We start from the raw sequence: 21,251 nt of genomic DNA, 5'->3' as shown, positions 1-21,251 counted from the left end.
TGCTGACACCCATTTTTAATATTTAACATTAAAAATGTTAAAAATGTTAGTATGCAGTTTCTATGTTGTTAGTATGTGGCCATTCACTGTTTGGAAAGCAGCATGGGCTTTCTGCCAAAACCTATACCCAGATAAAGGTTGCATTTTCAGTTGTTGCCCCATCCTCTTCTTCCTCCTCCTCCTCTTCCTCCTTCTCCTCCTCCTCCTCATCCTCATCTTGCCCTTCCTCCTCCTCCTCTTTCTCCTCCTCTTCCTCTTTCTCCTCTTCCTCCTCCTCTCCTTCCTCCTCCTCTTCCTCTTCCTCTTTCTCCTCTTCCTTCTTCTCTTCCTCTTTCTCCTCTTCCTCCTCCTCCTACTTCTCATCTTCCTTCTCCTCCTCCTCCTCTTCCTCCTTTTCCTCCTCTTCCACCTTGTCCTCTTCCTCCTCCTCATCCCCCTCTTCATCATCCTACTTCTTCTTTTCCTCCTCCTTCTATATTCTCCAACACATTTCTAATGTACAGGCTCCATGGCATCATACAACACCCCGTGTTGTAATTCTATAATGAATTGTTGATGCAGAATAAGCATACTTGTAAAAATTAAAATAAGTCTCGTTGAGAAGGATTTAGTTGTGTCCTTCGGGATATTGCTGCAGACAAGCTGGGTGACAGAGCTTACCCCTGGGAGCATGGTGAAGGAAGGAAGATCTTCATCAAGTATGGAAGGTGATAAGATAGCCAGCTGGAATTCTAGCTGAGCTGGTCTATCAGGCTCAAAGGTATGATACAAGCTATCAGGAGCCATAATGGGACAAACTAATAATTAGCAAGTGATCATCCTGAAATGGTTTGCCTTGGATTATTATATAATCTGTGACAAGTGAGACCTTATTAAGCAAGGCTGTAAGGAACTTATTTTAGGAAAGATTCCTGCTATTAATATTCTTTTCCTATTATTATTATTAAACATATGTAATCAATCACTAAACAATAGCACACCCCTTTGGAGCAGATCTCTGCGGATCCACGGAGATGTACTGTCTTGTAGTGATGCTATACAGACAAATAGATGGCTTCTTAAGTCTTAATGATGATCCTATAAGAATTCCTAAAATTATATCAATGATTATTAAGCTCTTTTATAGTAGGACTGCTATTAGGTCCCTTTCTGATAGTCAAAACTGCAATGAGAACTCTGCCAGTCTCCCAAGTGTCATCAGTTAATTTCTCTTAGATAGTAACCAGACTTTCTCCTACTCAGAGCACATTCCAAGAGGCTGTAAAACAATTAACCAAAGGTCATTAAAAGGGAACTAACAATTCATTATAGATACTAGGACAGAAGAGAAAATATTGCCTGAGTTTATCTATACAAAACTTCACTAATAACTTATAGTTTTAAACCTTCAATGAACCTGTGGAATTAGACAGGTGATGGATGCTTAGCCAGATAATTACTCCTAATGGATATGCATGTAAATATTCTCTGTTGTAAATTTCTTTTTCAATTTATGTTTTGATTTTTGGAATGAACTTGTGATGAATTTTGTAACATGTGATAATGTACTCTGAAAGATGTATAAGTACTGAAGACAAAGACAAAGAGAGAGTCGTTGTCATCGTAGTAGTCATAGTCGTCCATCCTTTCCCTTCCTTTTCCCCTGCCTAGAATCTTTTCCCTTAGAATTTTTCCCTTATTAGAATTTTTTTCTTTTCCCCACTTAGGACCTTTTCACTTTTCCCCTTAGAGCAGCTTTCATAGGAAACTTTTTACACTTAGTAATAGACTCTATAATAACTTCTCTAAGTGTTTTTTTTTTTCCTGTGAACTCAGATTAGCAGGCATAAATTAGATCCCAGCAGTTCCTGCTGAGGTAGTGCAAAGGCCATTTACTTAATCCTTTGCTGTTTTGGGAATGAGGTGATAAGTGCCAGAAACTGCAGTCTCAGGATCACAGAAGGCAGGTCAGCTACAGTAGCATAGTAACGTAGATAAGTAAACTTTTATTATACAGCTACCATAAATGTCTCGTAAGACCAAAGTCTTACCCTGAATCTCATAAGATCAAATTCTTACCCCAAATCTCGTAAAACCTAGTCTTACTCATCGCCGATGCTCTTCCCCTACTGCTGCCTCAAGAAGAACTGACAAGAAGAAGAGAAAGAAGACTTCACCCACCACACCGGGGCTGGCCCTCAGCAACAAGGAAGTGGAAGGTCAGAATTAACAGGACTCAGAGGTCTGAATTGAGATGCTCTGTATCAATTCTGTTAAGTAGTTTCAGTGTTACAAGCAGGTAATGTGTTACTCCTTGATTTAAGTTTCTTTTACTGTGTGTGTGTGTGTGTGTGTGTGTGTGTGTGTGTGTGTGGTGTATAAGTTTCTTGGTATAAGTTTTGATTTTGTGTTCATTGGTAAGTGTAGGGGAGACAGGTACCAAATCTATCTTCAAGAGACACAGAAGAAGAAAACAAACGTCACAAACCAATAAAGAGATGAGGAAAACATGCTGTTGTTATGGAATAGAACACTAATAACCTTAGGCATCAGATAAATAGTGGCACAGGCTTTGGGTCCACCTGATCACTTAATGCTTCTATGTTTTCATGATGTTGTATGAGCAGTTACATTTCAACATAGCTGTGGTAGGAGACAAACACTTAACCCGAGGAAGAGTTGACTCTTCAAGCAAACCAAATATGAGATGGTGGATGGCAGGCTTGAGAGAATAAACAGGGGTATTACTGTTCAATAAGGAGATTAATTAATATCCCTGAGATATAAAATGGTGTTTACACATCAGTGTGACTGCCCCTACTGCCAAAGAACTGAGCACATACAGTGGCTTAGAAGACAACTTTTATCTTAAAAATATTGTTCCACATAAAGAGAGTGACAGTTCAGATTGCTGCTTCAAGATGGGGATTGGTTTAACCTCAAGCAGAGATCAGCACATAAATGCAAATGAACAATGATTCCACTGTTGTCAAGCAAGTCAAAATATGCTTAAAAACCACATGAAATCACATGATGAACTAATTGAAAGATCTCTATCATAAATATGTATTTATATAATTATATTAACATAATATAATTATCTAATTATATATTTATAATATTGGGAAAATTACAAACTATTAGATTTGGGGCTATGTTCCTTACTTTGTGACTTGTAAAAGCTAAAATTTACATGCATACCTTTGTCTACTACTATTTTTATCTGTCTAAAGCCTCTTCAATTCTCTTTGTCTTAAATTCTGATATTAAAGCTCATGAAGGCAAGTTTTCTAGAATTAGATTTCAGTATGAATTTTGTTTAAAGATTTACTTATTTGTTTTATGTAAGTGCACACTGTCGCTGTCTTCAGACACACCAGAAGTGGGTGTCAGATTCTATTACAGATGGTTGTGAGCCACCATAAGGTTCCTGGGAACTGAACTCAGGACCTCTGAAAGAGCAGTCAGTGCTATTAACTGCTGAGCCATCTCCCCATCCCCAGAGTGAATACTGAGAAAAGGAAAAAAAATCAAAACACATAGAAAAAAATAAAAAGCCATTTTTCAAGTGTCTGTCACTTTTCTCCATTTACTTATGACTGTTTGCAAATGACTCATATTTCATGACTTATTTGATAAAGCAAGGGAAGAGGAATTGTTCCCAAATGAGGGGACAGGAAAGAGACATTCCAAGTGCCAAGCAGCACTGGGAGACCTGGTACCCCATATGTTACATTTCCATCTGGGATGACCTCCTTGTAATTCCTGATTGGAGACGATCCTCTGTTAAGACTCCTATGACATCTAACTGTGTTCTAACCAACACTGAAGTCAATGCTCTGCAGCATCTTTATACACACAGGGTCCAACCTTAGCTTAAATGAGAGATACTGCTCTAGAGTATAGAGACTCAGCCACTCCAGGATATTTTATCCAAAACCACTTTCTCTAAAGTAAAAATGGTGCTGGGCTAAAATTAAACACAGAATTATTTGGAAGCATTTTTTTTTCTTGATAAACCCTTCAAGCACAATGTCAGGACTCAAGGTCTCAAGGATGAATTGTCACATTGCCTGCCAGTAACACCCCATGAATTGCCCCACTCTATGACAAGATGGGATCAGTTGTGGCTACATTCCTGGAATGTCAAGATCTACAGGGCCAGTTTACTCCCTGACACATCCAGTCACAATAGGATGGGACTCAGGGGTGGGGCTTCCTAGGCAAAGGCCTAAAGGAGATGCAGCTGAAACAGATCTGTAGAACTCAAGATCCTCTGAAACTCAAGCCTGAGGAGATCATCTGAGAAGCAGCAGACATCCCAGGTGAGCCCACTAGGCCAGTGAAGGTAGGAATTTACAATTGAGGACAGTCTGGGATAGATTCTCTTGAGAAAGCAGACAGATCCTTCAGTGGTAACAACATCTCTTCAACCTCTGTAGTCTCAGTGTAGGGGGACAGGGGAGGTTAGAAAGCATAAGCTAAAGGTTAATCAGGGACCCCAAGGTCTCAACTCTGTACTAGTCCCCAGTGAGAAATCTGGGCCTGGCCAAAGAGACATTCAGGGCATCCTCTGTTCACAAGAGCTATGTCCTTCATTCCTGTGTCAATTGCCTGTGTCATGCCCCTGGCCTGGCACTCCCTGGAATGTTGAGAGTGTGGTCTTGAGAGTGGCTTGCCCTTGTGCCTCACTTACACTGGTGTTTCTGCCTTCTGGATTCTAAGTCATGTGAACTCTCCATATTTTAAAAGTGAGAGTGAAGTTTCCAGTACCATCCCAAGTATAGGACAGAAGAACTGGTGAATGTTGTCCTTCTGTACTTCTTTATGGAGGATATACCAGGAAGTTTTGATTCCAGAGAAGGTCAAGACACAGTGTTTCTCCTGCTTTATATTAGTCGAGAAGGATGTATTATGTGTGCCCAAACTCCTGAACTCCCCTTTGTGTGTACTTGGGGTCAGATGTCATACTAGAAAAGTATTGTTTAGGTGACCTCAGAACTTACTTCAAGCTTTAAACTTCTGAACCATAAGTGACATCAATCTATTCTGGTTACAAAAGTTCACAGCACTCACACAATGAACAAAGACCAAGAAAACAAAAACAATTAAAATAGTAAGATCCAAGGAAGAATATGATGTTGCAATGGCAACTTGTTGACTAGTGGAAGAGGCAAACCTGATTATCTGTTTAAGGGGGCAGATAGAGCTTAAGAAAGGCTTTGCCTAGTGAGCACAGGTACTTATCTGAACTTAAGCATGGAGTCTCTTTTGAAAAGAGAATGTGAATCCTCAACTGACTAATTGTTTCAGTTGATGTTGCCTATTTCTCATTTTGACTGTCTTCTGGAAAAAAATATTTAATGTTAGATAAGGAGTATTAATTTTTTGGTGTTTGAATTGGCCAAAGCTGGTAGAATTATCTTTTATTCCTGGTTATGCTTTGCTCTTGGGTGTTTAGAAAATGTAGGTGGTCACAGATTGAATATATATGTGTGTGTGTGTGTGTGTGTGTGTGTGTACATATATATGTAATGTATATTAATGTAGTGTATTAATGTAATAAATATAATGTAATATGTAATAACATATTAATGTAATATATATGATATATAATGAGAAAGAATTCAATGATTTTTAAATAAATATTGACCTTGCTAAGAATATTAACTCAAATAGTTAAAGCCTAACAAAACTGGTAAGATCAAAAGTCACTATGGTGATTTCACATACAGTTTTATTTTTAAGTCAAATTTTGCAAATGTTAACATGAGCAAAGTTATATCTTAGGAGAATTCCATTTATTTAAATATAAGCTTGGGATCAGCGCATTGAACTTTGACCCTCAGAAAATTTAACAACCTTTAATCATCAACTCTCTATCAGCCTTAAGTCTCATCTGCCTCACAGACTCAGTACCACCTGGCACATTTACTCAGACTTTTTCCAATCTGCCTTTAAGCTTTCTTTGTATTCCTCTCATAGTAGAGCTTTCTTACAGAAATTCTTTTATTGCATAAAATCCATTCTTTTCTAAAACATGATCTTTTTCCCTTTTGCTCTGCTCTTAAAAGTAAATACAACCTCATTTTTATGTCCTTCTCAGCACAACTCTTTCACCTATTTACTGTTACTTTTTTCTCTCTCTCTAAAGAGACTCCTTATTCCCTCATTTTTAAAAATTAATATAATTTTAAAATTCTCTCTCTTCTCTTTTCCTCTGCTATGCCCTTTCCCTCCAAATGCTCCCCTGCCTCCCTTACTTTCTCTCAAATTCATAGACACTTCCTATTTATTATTATGGTTACATACATTGCATAAATATGTAAGTACAACCTGCTCAGCTGATTTCATGTTGCTTGTATATATATGCTTGACCAGCTCTTATGACTTCCCCTGCACTGGTGGCTCTGACATCCAGGATCTCAGCCATGATAACTCACTAAGGCAGTGAACCGGATTTTTCAGTCACATTCCAAAGTAAAGGAAATAGAGACTAGTGCATGTTGTCTTTCTCTGGTTGTCTACAGATAATGTTCCAGCAAGATTTCTGAAGGGAATGAGCAGAGATATCTCCAGGCCAAGAAAATGATATCTTGTGACCCCTAACTCTTGGCATTCCATTTCTCTCTAGTTGAGATCATATTTAGTACTAGTGATATTTTGTTCATGTGACTTCAGTACCAATGGCACAAAGCCAGAGCCAACTATGTGTGAAGTCTTTGCTTTAAATTTCTGAACCACAAAATTCATCCACTCCCTGTGATGAGCTAAGCCAGTTACTATTCAATAAACAAAGTTCCTCTGTGTGCCTGCTTTAAGGCAAACAGATCTTTAACTTTTCTCGTACTACATTCTTTAGAAGAACAGTTTTAATAATTTAACTGCACCATTGTGGTAGTAATTTCTAAGTATGGATAAGAAGGCTCTTCTGAATCTTTAATGTAATCAGAATCTCATGTCTTCTTCTCTAGGTGTATGAGACATGATTGCTGTTCTCTTCTTAGCCATCCTCTGCTTGGAAATCGACTCAACTTCTCCAACACTAGATCCCAGTTTAAATGTTGAATGGAATAAATGGAGGATAAAACATGGGAAAACATACAACATGGTTAGTAACATGGAAATTCCCATAGACAATTCTTGACAAAAAATTTTTTGCGACCTACTTTCAATAAGCATTGAACCTCTCTTGTAGCCCAATACCCAGAAGAAGCAATAGAAAACTTATTAGGATATGGGGAAAATGGATCTGTTTAGCAATAGTTCTTTGGGGGTGAGCTTGATCTTCTTTGGCAGAAGTTCAGTCCCATAGCAAATATCAAATATGACTCAGCAACTGCACACCAGTCCTCTAGACAGGCAAACACCAGGCATGAACCAACAGCTGTAGTTCAATACTGAAGAAACCACAAGGCTTTCCAGCCAGGTAGAGGAGAGACTGTGGGAGGGAAAAGCTGCCACAGGAAGAGCAGTTCTTGGGTGAGTTTTTCTCAATGCTGATGTTACCACAAGTTGAGCTCAACAACACTATGTAAGACAAACCAGTACACAGGTTTTGTTAGTGAAGAATAGTGAGGCAGAGCAAACCAAACCAATGCTCGGTGCTCCTCTCCCACTGTCTGTGGGGTCATCTTTATATTCCTTCACCTGTCTCCTTTCACATGTCTCCTATATCAAAATACCTTTTCACCTATGTCTGCTTCAAGAAAACATTTTTCCTTTGTCTGCTTTAGCAAGACACCCTTTCACCTGTGTGCCCCATCAAAACATCATTTGACATAATTAAGTTTCCAAAGACACTAGAAGTTTCTATTTCCAACAATAACCCTGGTTTTGTGTATTTATGTATATTTGTATTATGGATATACCATGAATTCCAGAATCCAGTTCAAGGCTTAATCTGAAGACATGTATTGTGTATATTATGTGACAAAAATCTCTATTGTTACTAGATGTGGATAATGGCTTCCAGAAGAGTAGTGGGTTCACTGAGTGAACTCGTGTTGGACTTCGGATGTAAGGAAAGGTCACAACTTGTATTTTTTCCAGAATGAAGAAAAACTGAGGAGAGCTGTGTGGGAAAAGAATTTTAAAATGATTGAACTGCATAATTTGGAATACCTTGAGGGGAAGCATGACTTTACCATGACAATGAATGCCTTTGGTGATTTGGTGAGTGTGACGTAACATAAATTACATACCATAGTAATTCTTCTCTTCAGTTCTTTATAAATGCCCTCAATGATTTGTTGACTTTTCTTGAAGACCAATATAGAATTCGTGAAAATTATGACAGGCTTTCAAAGGCAGAAGATCAAGAAGATGCATGTATTCCAGGATCATCAGTTTCTTTATGTCCCCAAAAATGTGGATTGGAGAAAGCTTGGCTATGTGACTCCTGTGAAGAATCAGGTACAGCAGTACGACAGTCCCAACTTACACCACTACACAGAAGGCTATATGTTTGGGCTGGAGAAATGGCTCAGGGGTCAAGAGCACTGACTGCTCTGCCGAAGTCCTGAGTTCAGTTCCCAGCAAGCACATGGTGGCTCACAACCATCTGTAATGGGATCTGATGCGCTCTTCTAGTGTGTGTCTGAAGACAGCTGCAGTCTACTCATATAAATAAAAAATAAATAGATCTTTTTAAAAAGGAAAGAAATGTCATCTTCGCTTTTTCTGAATATGGAGTAGCATGCAGTTCACTGTTTTATAAAACATATTCTAAACTGTGAATTGTCCAGAAACATCTGTTATTAGCCTTGTAATAACTCACAGCTTTTTCCTCATCTCTTAGGGTCATTGTGCCTCTAGTTGGGCTTTTAGTGCAACTGGATCCCTAGAAGGACAAATGTTCCGGAAAACAGGGAGACTGATCCCTCTGAGTGAGCAGAACCTACTGGACTGCATGGGATTTAATGTTACCCACGGCTGCAGTGGTGGCTTCATGCAGAATGCCTTCCAATATGTGAAAGACAACGGCGGTCTCGCAGCTGAGGAATCCTATTCATACAGAGGCCCAGTAAGTAGAACTCCTGAGCTGAAACACCTATGTAGTTTCAAACTACAGAAAGCACAACAGCAGAGACAATCTACTGTCTGGAAACTCACATTCTTATTGATTTATTCGTTTAACTCTTAGAGTACTACATGTACGCATATAATATGTTGTGGTCAAATTTACACCATTCCTTTGTCTCCAATTCCTTTTCTGTCTCCCCAAAACACTTTTTCCCCCAACTTCCTGCACTCTTTTTATTATTGTTATCATTATTATTTTATTAAACCTGCTAAGCCCACATAATATTGCATGTGTATACATGAGTATAAGACCATTGACCGAAGTATAAGTAAGCTCTCAGGGGCCATATCCATAAAGAAAACTTACTCTTCTCTGAAAGGAGCTATCAACTGTCAATAGCTTTACAACCAGGGGTGAGACAGCATGATCTTCCCACTGTCCATGTTGATATTCTGCCAGGATGGATCTTGTGTAGATCATGTGTTTAAAGTCATAACTCTGATTTCATGTGTCCAATATCCTCTCATGTCTCAACACAGAACTTTTTATTACGCATGCTCACTCTCTTTTATAATCATTTACACACCACTACCACCACCCCCTTATGAAATGATACCTAAGCCTGAGCTAGCAACCGTATAAGAGGGGGAGCCTGATACAGTTGTCTCTCCGTGTATTGATTACCTCACTCAGAATTATTTCCAATTCCACTCACTAACGTATGAACTTAATAATTTCATTTTTTTATAACTGAATATATTCCATTGTGTATATGTATAAATACTTCATTATCCATTTCCCAGTTGATAGACATCTAGGATGTTTCTATTTTCTGGCTATTATGGAAAGCCTATTATGGTTGCAATGACCATGGATGAGCAAGTACCTCAGTGCTAAGACCTCGACCCCATGGTTATATGCCCAGAAGTGCTGTAGCTGAATCATAGGTTAGACCTATCTCTGGCTTTTTGAGGAAATTATACTCTGATTTCCAAACTGCCACCAACAGTGATGAGTATCCCCCATTATTGACACTTATACTGGTCGATTTTAGTCACCTGTTTATTATCTTAGCTATTCTGGTCAGAGTAAGTTGAAATTTCAAAGCAATTTTAAAGTTGTATTTACTTGATGATTAAGGATGTTAAACATTTTAAAATTTAAAATCTTTGCTCTCTTATTCCTTCTTTTGAGAACTCTGATTAGTTCTAACCCCTCCAAACTTAGTTGGGTATTCGTTTTCTTGGTGTTGGGTTTGTTTTCGTATTGGTTTTGTTTTTCAATTCTTGCATGTTCTTCATATTAATCATTTGTCAGACATATAGCTGGTTAAAAAAAAATTCCATTCTGCAAGATGCCTCTTTGTTTGGATGATGGTTTCTGTTGCTATATTGAAGGACTTTGGTTTCTTGAGGTCCTATGTGTGTCCATTATTGCTCTTTATATAAATATTAGATCACATTTATTCATTGGATTTCCATGTACAATTATTTTTAAAAATCTGTTTTATTTAAGATAAAAATCAACTTAAACAGAGTTTTTAAACCTTTAAAAATATAAATGTGATGTCATTTCAAAAATACAGCCAGGCAGTGGTGGCGCACGCCTTTAATCCCAGCACTTGGGAGGCAGAGGCAGGCGGATTTCTGAGTTCGAGGCCAGCCTGGTCTACAGAGTGAGTTCCAGGACAGCCAGGGCTACACAGAGAAACCCTGTCTCAAAAAACAAAAACAAAGCAAACAAAAAAAAAATACAGGTTAAAAGCATAGGAGGAAAACATTATTATGATATGGAAACCTGGAGGTCATTATTATTTCCAAAGTACAGGGCAGAAGGGTGAGTTTTGTGGAGAACCTTGGAAACATAATTAGACATTTTCCCACATTAGTTCTGACTCTCCTCTAGCATCTGTACTTTTTCTTCATATAAAATGTATTGAAAACATCCTACACTATACTCCATAGAGATAGCAATTAATAATTCCATGCATTTGGTGAGATTCTTCATCAGTTTCTAAAATGTTTTTTGTTTGGTTTGGTTCTGAGACGGCATCTTTCTATGCAGCCTTGGTTGGCCATGAACTTACTCAATGGACCGGACAGACTGTGAACTAACACAGCTCTCTGCCTGAGTTTGTTGCCAACAGCATAGACTGAGAAAGAAACACATCCTGTATCTAGGAGCTCTAGGAACCTTGGCACACTAAAAGTAAAGGGAAATAATCTATATAACAGCCATTTCCACCTCAAGGGTCTTAAGAGGTATGGGCTTTTCCCATTGTTGTTCTCGTTTGTTTTTCTACCCACATTTCCTTGTTTTTGTTCCCCTCTGGTGACCTATTAACAAAACTTTGTATTCCCTGCAAACACAGTTTAATAATCGCATGGTATCTTTTTTAATTAATTTATTCACTTTACATCCCAATATTAGCCCCTATCTTTCTGTCCCCCTTCATCTCCTCCCATCCCCCCTACCATTCTCCTCTGAGAAGGGAGACACACACACACACACACACACACACACACCACCACCACCACCACCACCACCACCACCATCATCATCATCATCATCCCAATCCCTACCATCCCAAACTCCTCCACCCCACACCTACACCCAGCACATCACTGCAGGGCTAGGCACATCCTCTCTCACTGAGGCTAGACTAGGCAGCCCAGTTAGAAGAACAGGATCCACAGGCAGGCAACAAAGTCAGGGACAGCCCTGCTCTAGTTGTTGGGGAGCCTGCATGAAGACAAAACTGCACATCTGCTCCATATGTGCTGAGGGACCTAGGTCCAGTCCATGCTCACTCTTTGGTTGGTGATTCAGTCTTTGAAAGCACAAAAGGGTCCAGGTTAGTTGACTCTGTTGGTCTTCCTGTGGGGTCCCTAGCCCCTTCAGGTCCCTCAATCCTTTCCCCAACACTTCCTCAAGACTCCCCAAGCTCCATCTAATGTTTGATTGTGGGTCTCTTCATGTGTTTCAGTCAGCTATTGGGTAGTCTCTCAGAGAACAATTATGCTAGTATCCTGTCTGCAAGTATAATAGAATGTCATTAATAGTGTCAGGGATTGGTTCTTGCCCATGAGGTGAATCTCAATTTGAGCCAGTCATTGGTTGTCCATGCCCTCCATCTCTGCTCTATTTTTGTCCCTGCACAGAACATGTTTCAGGTCAGAGGTTTTGTGGGTGAGTTGCTGTTCTTATCCCTCCACTGGGAGTCCTGCTTGACTGGAGGAAGTAGCACTTCAGGCTCCATATCCCCTGCTGCTAGGAGTTCCAGCTAGAATAACCCCCATAGCCACCCTGGGGCCTCTCCCCACCCCAGGTCTCTGGAACATTCTAGAGATATTCCTCCCTCCACCCACATCCAATTTGAGTTCTCTCTCTTCTGTTATTCCTACACCTGATCCCTCCTCCCCACTCCCATCCCCATTCACTCTGCTCTCCAATTCCCTCTCTCCATCCACCTCTGATATCTATTTTATTTCCCCTACTGAGAAAGATTCAACCAGCCTCCCTTTGGCCCTCCTTGTCATTTGTGTTCTTTGGGTCTGTGGAATGTAGTATAATTATCCTGTACTTTATGGCTAATATCCACTTACAAGTGAGTATATGCATGTATGTTCTTTTGGGTCACCTCACTCAGGATATTCTCTAATCCCATTCATTTGCCTGAAAAATCCGTAACGTTCTTGTTTTTAATATCTGAGTAACATTCCATTGTGTAAATGAATATTTTCTTTATTCATTCTTCAGTTGAGGGACATCTATGTTGTTTCCAGTTTCTAACTATTATGAACAAAGCTGCTATGAACATAGTTGACCAAATGTCCTTTGGGGAAGGTAGAACATCTTTTGGGCATATGCCCAGGAGTGGTATAGCTGGGTCTGGTGGCAGAACTATTACCAATTTTCTGAGAAACTGCCAAGTTCATTTTCAGAATCATTGTAAAAGTTTTCACTTCTACCAGAAATGGAGGAGTGTTCCCCTTGCCCCACATCTTTGCCAGTATGGATATGGTTGTTGTTTTGTCCTGTTGAATGTGTCCTTTTACTTACAGGAGATTTTCAGTTTTATGAAGTCCCACATATTAAGATTTGATCTTAGTGCCTGAGCCATTAGTGTTCTATTCAGGAGGTTTTCTCCTATACCAATGAGTTTCTGTTCTATTAGATTTAGTGTATTTGGTTTTATGTTGAGGTCTTTGATCCACTTGGACTTGAGTTTTGTGCAGGGTGATAGGTATGCATCTTTTTTTTAACCATGAACCATATGAATCCCTTAAAGTCTGTAAGAAAATTCTTTATCCAAATTAACAAAAATAAAATGAAAGAAGACCAAGATTATTAAAATTAAGGAGGAAATTACAGCAGACACTAGGGAAATTCATCAGGCCAGGGGTTATTTATTAAAATTTTATATCTCCCCACGCTGGAAAACATAAAAAAAAGTGGGTAGGTATCTAGATGTATGTGACCTGTCAAAGTTAAATCAAGATGAAGTAAATAATCTATATGAATTCAATAACTGAGATTGATTCTGTAAATAAAATCTCTTAGCTATAAAAAAGCCCAGGGCTAGATGGATTCAGGATAGAGTTTTACCATTCCTTCCACAGAGAGCTAACACTAATTCTCCTCAAATTACTCCATAAGGTATAAAGGAAGGAACATTTCCAAATTATTAAATGAAGCCACTGGTACTCTAATATCAAAACCAGACAAAAGATAAAGCAAAAAAAAAAGAGGATTTTAAGCTAATCTCTCTAATCAACTTGAAAGCAAATATTCTCAGGACAATCCTGGCTAACTAAATTCCAGAATACATCCAGATGATCATACATCACAATCAAGTCAGCTTCATCCCAGACATGCAGAGTTCATGCATATATTTAATTAATACGTATAATTCACCACATAGACTCAAGGGGAGAAACTACATGATCAACTCATTAAATATGTTTAACAAAATCCAGTGTTGCTTCATGATAAAATTAATCAACATAATAAAGAAATTTCTGTGCTGGAATGACTTGTAAACCACCATTACTGTCACTGACAGTATTAGCCTTTGTATGGTTATTTGAGGGGGTGCTTTCCAAAAACCCCTTCCTACTGCTGTAAACACAGGGAATAGGAAAGCCACTCCACACAAGACATATCTCTCTCCACTGTGAATAGTTGTTATAGACAGAAGACCTATGAGTGTCCCTGAACACAAGTAAGCTAATCTTCAGCTCTAAGTCTCCCAGTAGAGCTTCTCTTCCTGGAATGTTTATAAGAGCAGTGAGTCGACAACCCTCATCTGCAATGTGCTGGGTTCTGTGTTTCTAGCTCATGTTCTCCAGGAGGTAGATGGCAATGAATGAATCTCTTTCCCCTTAACTTTAAAAGGGTAGAGAGTGCAGGTACCGCGCTGAGAATTCTGCAGCTAATGTCAGAGATTTTGTGCAAATCCCAGGAAGCGAGGAAGCCCTTATGAAGGCAGTGGCTAAAGTGGGGCCCATCTCTGTTGCAGTCGATGCCAGCCATGGTTCCTTCCAATTCTATGACAGTGGTAAGTGTCTTCCTCCTAGTAATCCATGCATAAATGTTGTACCACCGCCATGGCAAATTGATCTTGTGATTTCTTACATAGTATTTGATGTGAATGTTTCCATTTGTGGATTTTATATTCTATATGAGGACTGTTGTATAATTTTTTCTACTTTACATTGCTTAAACATAATTCCAGAAGACCAGTTCTTAATGGTTTTTTAATTAGCCTTATGTCCCATATTGTATAATTTACTTGAATTTTCTCCAGTTGTTTGATCTTTGAGATTTTAATCAGATATTTCATTTATGTAGATAATTCTTATAAAGGACTTTTCCATTGAATTATTTTTTGTTTTCTGTGGGTTTTGCTTGGACTAACCTACAAGTAAGTCAATAAGATTTTCTGTGTGCAACCATGCAACTGTTTTACCAAAGGATTTATGCTAAATTTTATTTCAGATGTATCTATCTGAGAGCTTATAGACTTATCCCTGATAAAGTGAAGACTCTTGTTTAGTCTTACCTTCTGTATGTCATTCCAGTAAACTGAAGAAATGCCTCTCTTACTGTTGATGACATGGTCACCGGGAGGTCCCTGGAGCCTCTCCCCTCAGCTTTGGTTTTATTTTTTAGGCATCTATTATGAGCCACAGTGTAAAAGGGTTCACCTAAATCATGCTGTTCTGGTGATCGGCTATGGCTTTGAGGGAGAAGAATCAGATGGCAACAGTTATTGGCTGGTCAAGAACAGGTATGAATTTCAGAATATATTTATATTTAAAATTGAGAAGTAAGTTACTATACACAGTATTCAGATATATATGTCAGCAATCTATATCCCATAGAGGTTGAATGCAGAAGTTCTACTGTATATAATAACATAATGATTCAGTCATGGTTTGGGGCAGAGGTTAATACAGAATTTGAACCAATTTATTTGTCAGTCCTGACACATTCTAGTTCTGTACCACATGTAGATAAAAGACATCCTGTCCTATCTCTGTGGTGTTTTTCAGAGTCCTGTGTGATTCAACTATTGGTATCCAGGAAACGAGTTGCTTATCTTTTCTGAATCTTTCTATTAAGTGTGTTTTCTGGCTTGGTACTTAAGTGAATTTATTGTAGTGAAGTTGCTGCACTGTGTTCTTTCTGTTTAATGAAGAACATGCTCTTCTTTCAGCTGGGGTGAGGAATGGGGCATGAAGGGATACATGAAGATTGCCAAAGACTGGAACAACCACTGTGGGATTGCTACAGTCGCCACATACCCCATCGTATGAGCTGCATCACAGTGTGAAGGAAGGAGTAGAGTACAGATGGAACAGACTGAGCAGGGTTTCTCCTTTCACAGACCAGCCTCTGCTGTGGTGGTAGGAAGAGTGGCAGCTGAGTCACCGAGGATCCACACTTGATGTGAATTAAACTCATAAACATTAGTGCCATTAACAGCTTTGTAGTAGTGACTGTCATTTAAAAAAATCCGAATTTTCATTTTAGAATGCTGTAAAAAATTACATATTCAAAATAAAGCTTAATTTCAAAATAACTGTAGGACTTCTTTTTTTAGTTCACTACTGAATTGAACATAAAGACATAGTTGTGTGTGTGTGTGTGTGTGTGTGTGAGAGAGAGAGAGAGAGAGACAGAGAGAGAGACAGAGACAGAGAGAGACAGAGAGACAGAGAGACAGAGATTAAAATGATGCAGAAGTATCATTAAGCGAGTTGTTTTTTTGAGACAGGGTTTTCTATGTAGTGCTGGCATTCACTCTATAGACAAGACAAGGCTGGCCTCGAATTCAAGTAATTCACCTGCCTCTGCCTCCCAAATCCTTGAATTAAGGCCCACCCCAATGTCTATTCCATCTATGAACTATGAGAGAGTGTGAAGGGGCTGGTTCTGCAGATCCAAAGCTGCAGGACCTCCCTGACACAAAGCAACAACAGAATATCCGAGAGAAGTCCTGGTAAGGATCCAGTATTGAGAGTGTAGCAAAAACCAGAGGCTTCAAACCAGACCAATGACTCATCACAATGAACATTTGCAAGTTAATATGTTTGTATAAAAAAATATACGGTGTGACTCATGCATACTGCTGCTTCTATAGCAAGACGGTTTTGTTTGGTTTGGTTTGTTACCTTTGTTTTCTTTTGGGAAGTTGCAAGTACAGAGGGTATATATGACAAGACAGGGAGATGAGTGGATTTGGGTGCATAATGTAAAATGCAGCAAGAATCAATTAAAAAGTTGTTTTAAAAATGAATACCAGAATACTTGTGCACTCTAATTTTGGATAAGGACATTCACTCAACCTGTGTCCAGCATGGATTAGGTAATATTAAAGAGCTGTGTATGTGACTATGACAGTCTAAGTTGAACAAGTATCTGAAGATTGAAGTAAAATAAAAATTAAAAATAAATAAAAAATGATACTGAGGGGAGAAAAGAAATCAATGTGTCCATACAGAAACTCTTATGATGTTGTTCATCGGATCGAGTGGTCTAGCTCTCTAAGAACAGGTCATGTCAATACCTGAGCATCCTTCTTTATAAGGGACATCATCTGTAGCCTGCTAGGGTGAAATGCCTCTTGTCTGGCCAGGGCTTTAGAGCAGTGGTGAAGCACCCCTTTTGCCTTTGCCATAGTTTTATGAAATAAGGATGTCCATTGTTAATCTACAAATGAACACGTAAGATTCTGTGTAACAAATCAGGTGATGAAATTACTCCATGCTTTGTCGTTGGTGAGCTGAGCCCACAAGAGTCAATATAGAAGTGGAAGTTCACAAAGAGAGGGTAGACCTGAGTGACCTACATTTCAGGTCCACCCCTCTCTGTCTCTGACCACCTGGATGGCAATGACAGCCAAGGTGAAGCTTCCTTTCCAGAAGACTTCTTTTTCTCTTGACTAGGCATTTTACTGTTAATTGAGCCTTTCTGTTTGGGCTCAGGGAATTGATCTCTTCTGATATACCTGGTTCCAGAATCATGAGGTACAGTCTCAGAGTGGTTGGATTTCTTTTATAGAACCAACCAGGCCATTGTTAATTGTGAGTGACCAAGCCAATGCCACTAAAATATGGTTCTGTATATTCTGGCCATCATATCCTCACTGTCTATATATTGACAAGGGCTGAAATTCTCTGAAGGGTTGTGGTGGGCATGAGTGTTTGGAATCAAAAAATGAATCCTTAGATTAGAAAAAAAATAGCAAGATGAAAAGTTAGATCCCTTGAGGCAACAACAAAAAGTTTAAGACTATATGTAGTGAATTTATTCCTAAATGCAAAGGCACAAAGATAAGGTATAGGTAGATTTAACATGTACCTATATAACTGTGTGGATGTCTTGTTATATGATCAGAATGACAGGTCTTTGTTTTACTCCATCACAGTGAACAAACTTCTCGATGTGTGGAAGCCATTCAGAGGCAAGTATCCTACAGCACTTAAGAGGTTCACCTTTGCTTACAATGTTGTGGAAAAGTGATGCCAATCCCAGAAAAGAAAGATGCACAGTTACAAGTTGCCCAGTGATCCCTTTTTAGCTGCTGGCTTTGACTTTTAAAGAAAAAGGCAAGGACATCTCAAGATGAAATAGATAAATAGACATCTTGACCTGCCCAGCATACCCAAGGTCTTGATACAAGCTCAGAAAGAAGTCAAGGAAGAGTCCAAAGTACTGGACTGAGAGAAAATTATATTATAAAGGTATGATGTGTGATGGCAAACAATATGTTTAGAGGATAATTTACTGTGTTTGGATGATTTGTAAAAAAACAAATTGATTTTAGCTTATAAGCCATATGGAAGTTGCTCGTATCTTGAAGAAAAAAAATGTTCCCTCTCAGCTAACTTATCCCAACTTCCCTTGGGCTATTCTTATAAACTGCTAATTGTTGTAAAATCCTTCACTGCCTCACCTTTTCTTACAGGATAATGGGCCACATGGCTAACAGGCTAACTGCTAAGTTCCACTTGTGTATAAAATGCTTGCTTGCTTAGGATAACTCAATAATCTGACCCATCTGTTACAAAATATTATGCTTTGTCTGCATCAAGACAGGATATGAATTAACATAACCCTCAAAATTGTAATTTTGTGGGCATTTGTCTTTAAAGGCCTTGGAATAACAATAGCTGAGGCCTCACCTACAGAGTGTTGAGTCTCTAGTTGGGTCCCAGCTATTATTTTTAATAAATAAAAAAGGCCTCTTATTAAAATCATATTCTTTGCCAGATTGGTGACCTTATTGGTGGCTCTCTGAACCATATCCGATACACAGTGAGCAAAGTACCCAAGCAAGGACTGGATGAGGGATCCTCAAGAGGGAATCGACCTCACAAGATTTTCTTGATGAGCTTTGCACTAAAAAATCATGAATGAGTTGATTATTTTACAAGTGAAGAGGAGTGTTTAATTCATTATCATGGCAGCATGCTTGGGTGAAGGCCAGAGGCTGGGTGGTTGTTGTTGTTGTTATTGTTGTTGTTGTTTTGTCTGGTTGTTTTGTTTTGTCTTGACATAGGTCAATTTCATGATTGCTGATGCCACACTGAGATAGTACATGGAATTCAGGCTACAAGTAACTACTTTCACTCTTCTTGATTTGTTGTTTTAGATTCTACTCTCTTACTCCTTGCTGTTTTCTGGTTAGAAACTATTTCAAGACCAGTATACTCAAGTGTTTGCCTTCTATATTGAAGTGTGTTTTTTCTTGTTTGTTGACTTTGGCTTTTGCTTTATCTTTTGTTTCCTCCATTTCCAGCTTCTGGGGGATTGTGGCCAGGCCACTGGTTTGCAGAGGCCTTCCTTAGAGTGGCTTCAAGGGTTTTGAATGGAAATAATTACTCAAGCTGATAAGCACTATGTTCACTGCTTGTGTGGAAACTATTATCTCTTTGCCAAAGCCACATTGTACATTTGATGCTTCTGAGCCCAGAAACCACATTTATCTATGCTGTGGGGTTATCTGTCAGCATCATTCTCGTGGTCACCACCAATTAGCATTTGAAGAGCATCACTGGTTGCTTATACTTGGTGATTTGTGTATATATACAGCAACCTTGGAATTCCTCACAATTCCTCTGCATCCCTTGGTGTTGCTGTGTTCTCTTTTTCGCTGCATCTATGTCCAATCCTGTAAAGCCCTCAGCCTTTTATGTATCCCAGTAACACCAAAGAACCCAAAAGACTCACACTGTGAAAGTTGCTGACAAAATATGTGTAGTGGTTACTCCATCTCACAGTCCCCTTAAGGGTTTTTGACAAGCTCCTGGCTAACCATCCAGAGGAAAAGAACTAGGGCCAACTTGTGGCAGCCTCTTCTTTTTTTAATTTTTTTATTGGATATTTTATTTATTTACAATACAGATGTCACCCCCTCTCCCCATTTCCCCTCCCTAGAACTCCCATCCCATCCCCCCTCCTCCTTTATGCTTTTATACCTTTTTAATTACATGCATGTATTAAGGTCAGTTGTAGGTTGAGGGACTAGCAATACAATAGATGCAAATAGTCAAGGAACAAGCAAGACAATAAACACAAATAGTCAAAGAAAAAGCAAGGTGTTAAACTCAATTACGTGAACACTCCCATGATCACTGTTTCTAAAAGCTTATCAGGATGACCAAAGTATGGCAGCCTCTCTTGATGCCGCCTGGTAGATTTTGCTGAACAGAAAGCATGGGTGGACTCTGTGCTGCTCTCCACAAAAATAGACCTTTGGCTTAATGAAACTGCTTTTCCAAGGAAGAGGATCTGGACCCTCGGCTCCCTGTTTTTCCTCCTAGTGGTGAAAAGTGAAATAAACCATCCACTTGCCACCAATTAAGGGGAAATTTCAGAGACTCTCCAGTAGGCAACTGAGGCATGTGCAGGGTTGTTTAGACTCTCTAGTGTTCTTGGAGGTAGGGAGGGAGTTCTTCCTGCAGGATGATATTAGTCTTCCTTATATGTGAGAAAGAGCACTTGTTGCTCTCTTTGTCTATGGAGATGGTGGTGTCTTTAACCGGTCTCTGAGAAATATTCTCCTGGCTTATACTCCCCAAACCATAGATTAAATGGCCCTTCTCAACCAAGACCACCAACTCACGCTGTAAACAAAGATGAATACACCAGGAATATAACAGAAGACTCTAGACACACAGGCAGGAGAGTGTCACATGTAGCCTCTTTTCCTCTTTCTTTGACCTAAGAATCCTTTTCCAACTACTGGCTATTGAAAAAGTGAAAATATGATACAAATTAATGAAATTAGAGGTGAAAGGGGGCACATAACAAAGGACACTGAAGAAATACAGAAAATTATAATTTAAAAACCTGTACTCCACCAAACTGGAAAATCTAAAAGAAATGTAAAATTTTCTTGATATATACCATTACCAAAGTTAAATGAAGATCATATTAACAATTTAAGCAGACATATAACTACTAAAAAATAGAAAAACTAAAAGCCAGCCAGCCAAAAACACCCTGGGGCTAGATGGTTTTAGTGTAGAATTCTACTAGACTTTCAAATAAAAAATAAAAATCAATAGTTTTTAAATTTTTCTACAAAATAAACTCAGAAGAAACATTGTCCAATTCATTTTATGAGACCACAATGACCTTGATACCTAAACCACATAAAGATCCAACAAAGAAAGAGAATTACAGAATAATTTTTCCTTATAAACATAGATGAAAAAATACCCAATAATATACA

General features: G+C 38.8%; 1 protein-coding gene across 1 annotated transcript in view; it reads left to right on the top strand.

The window, feature by feature from the left end:
- LOC114624854 (testin-2) overlaps positions 1 to 16,088 on the top strand; it is a 46,650-nt gene extending 30,562 nt beyond the window's left edge. Inside the window, exons 1-8 of the mRNA XM_028771976.1 lie at positions 4,211 to 4,304; positions 6,954 to 7,090; positions 8,032 to 8,154; positions 8,248 to 8,394; positions 8,780 to 9,004; positions 14,402 to 14,564; positions 15,179 to 15,296; positions 15,726 to 16,088. Of these exons, the coding sequence (XP_028627809.1) occupies positions 6,965 to 7,090; positions 8,032 to 8,154; positions 8,248 to 8,394; positions 8,780 to 9,004; positions 14,402 to 14,564; positions 15,179 to 15,296; positions 15,726 to 15,825 (1,002 nt within the window). The 5' untranslated portion in view covers positions 4,211 to 4,304; positions 6,954 to 6,964 and the 3' untranslated portion in view covers positions 15,826 to 16,088. Of the gene's footprint in view, positions 4,305 to 6,953; positions 7,091 to 8,031; positions 8,155 to 8,247; positions 8,395 to 8,779; positions 9,005 to 14,401; positions 14,565 to 15,178; positions 15,297 to 15,725 lie in introns of the transcript that reaches the window.
- Positions 16,089 to 21,251: the final 5,163 nt, after the last annotated feature.

Source organism: Grammomys surdaster, unplaced genomic scaffold (assembly GCF_004785775.1).
Source record: "Grammomys surdaster isolate TR1022 unplaced genomic scaffold, NIH_TR_1.0 211, whole genome shotgun sequence".
Lineage (NCBI taxonomy): Eukaryota > Metazoa > Chordata > Mammalia > Rodentia > Muridae > Grammomys > Grammomys surdaster.
Note: the sequence above shows the minus strand (reverse complement) of the source record. Positions and strands in the feature narration are given on the sequence as shown.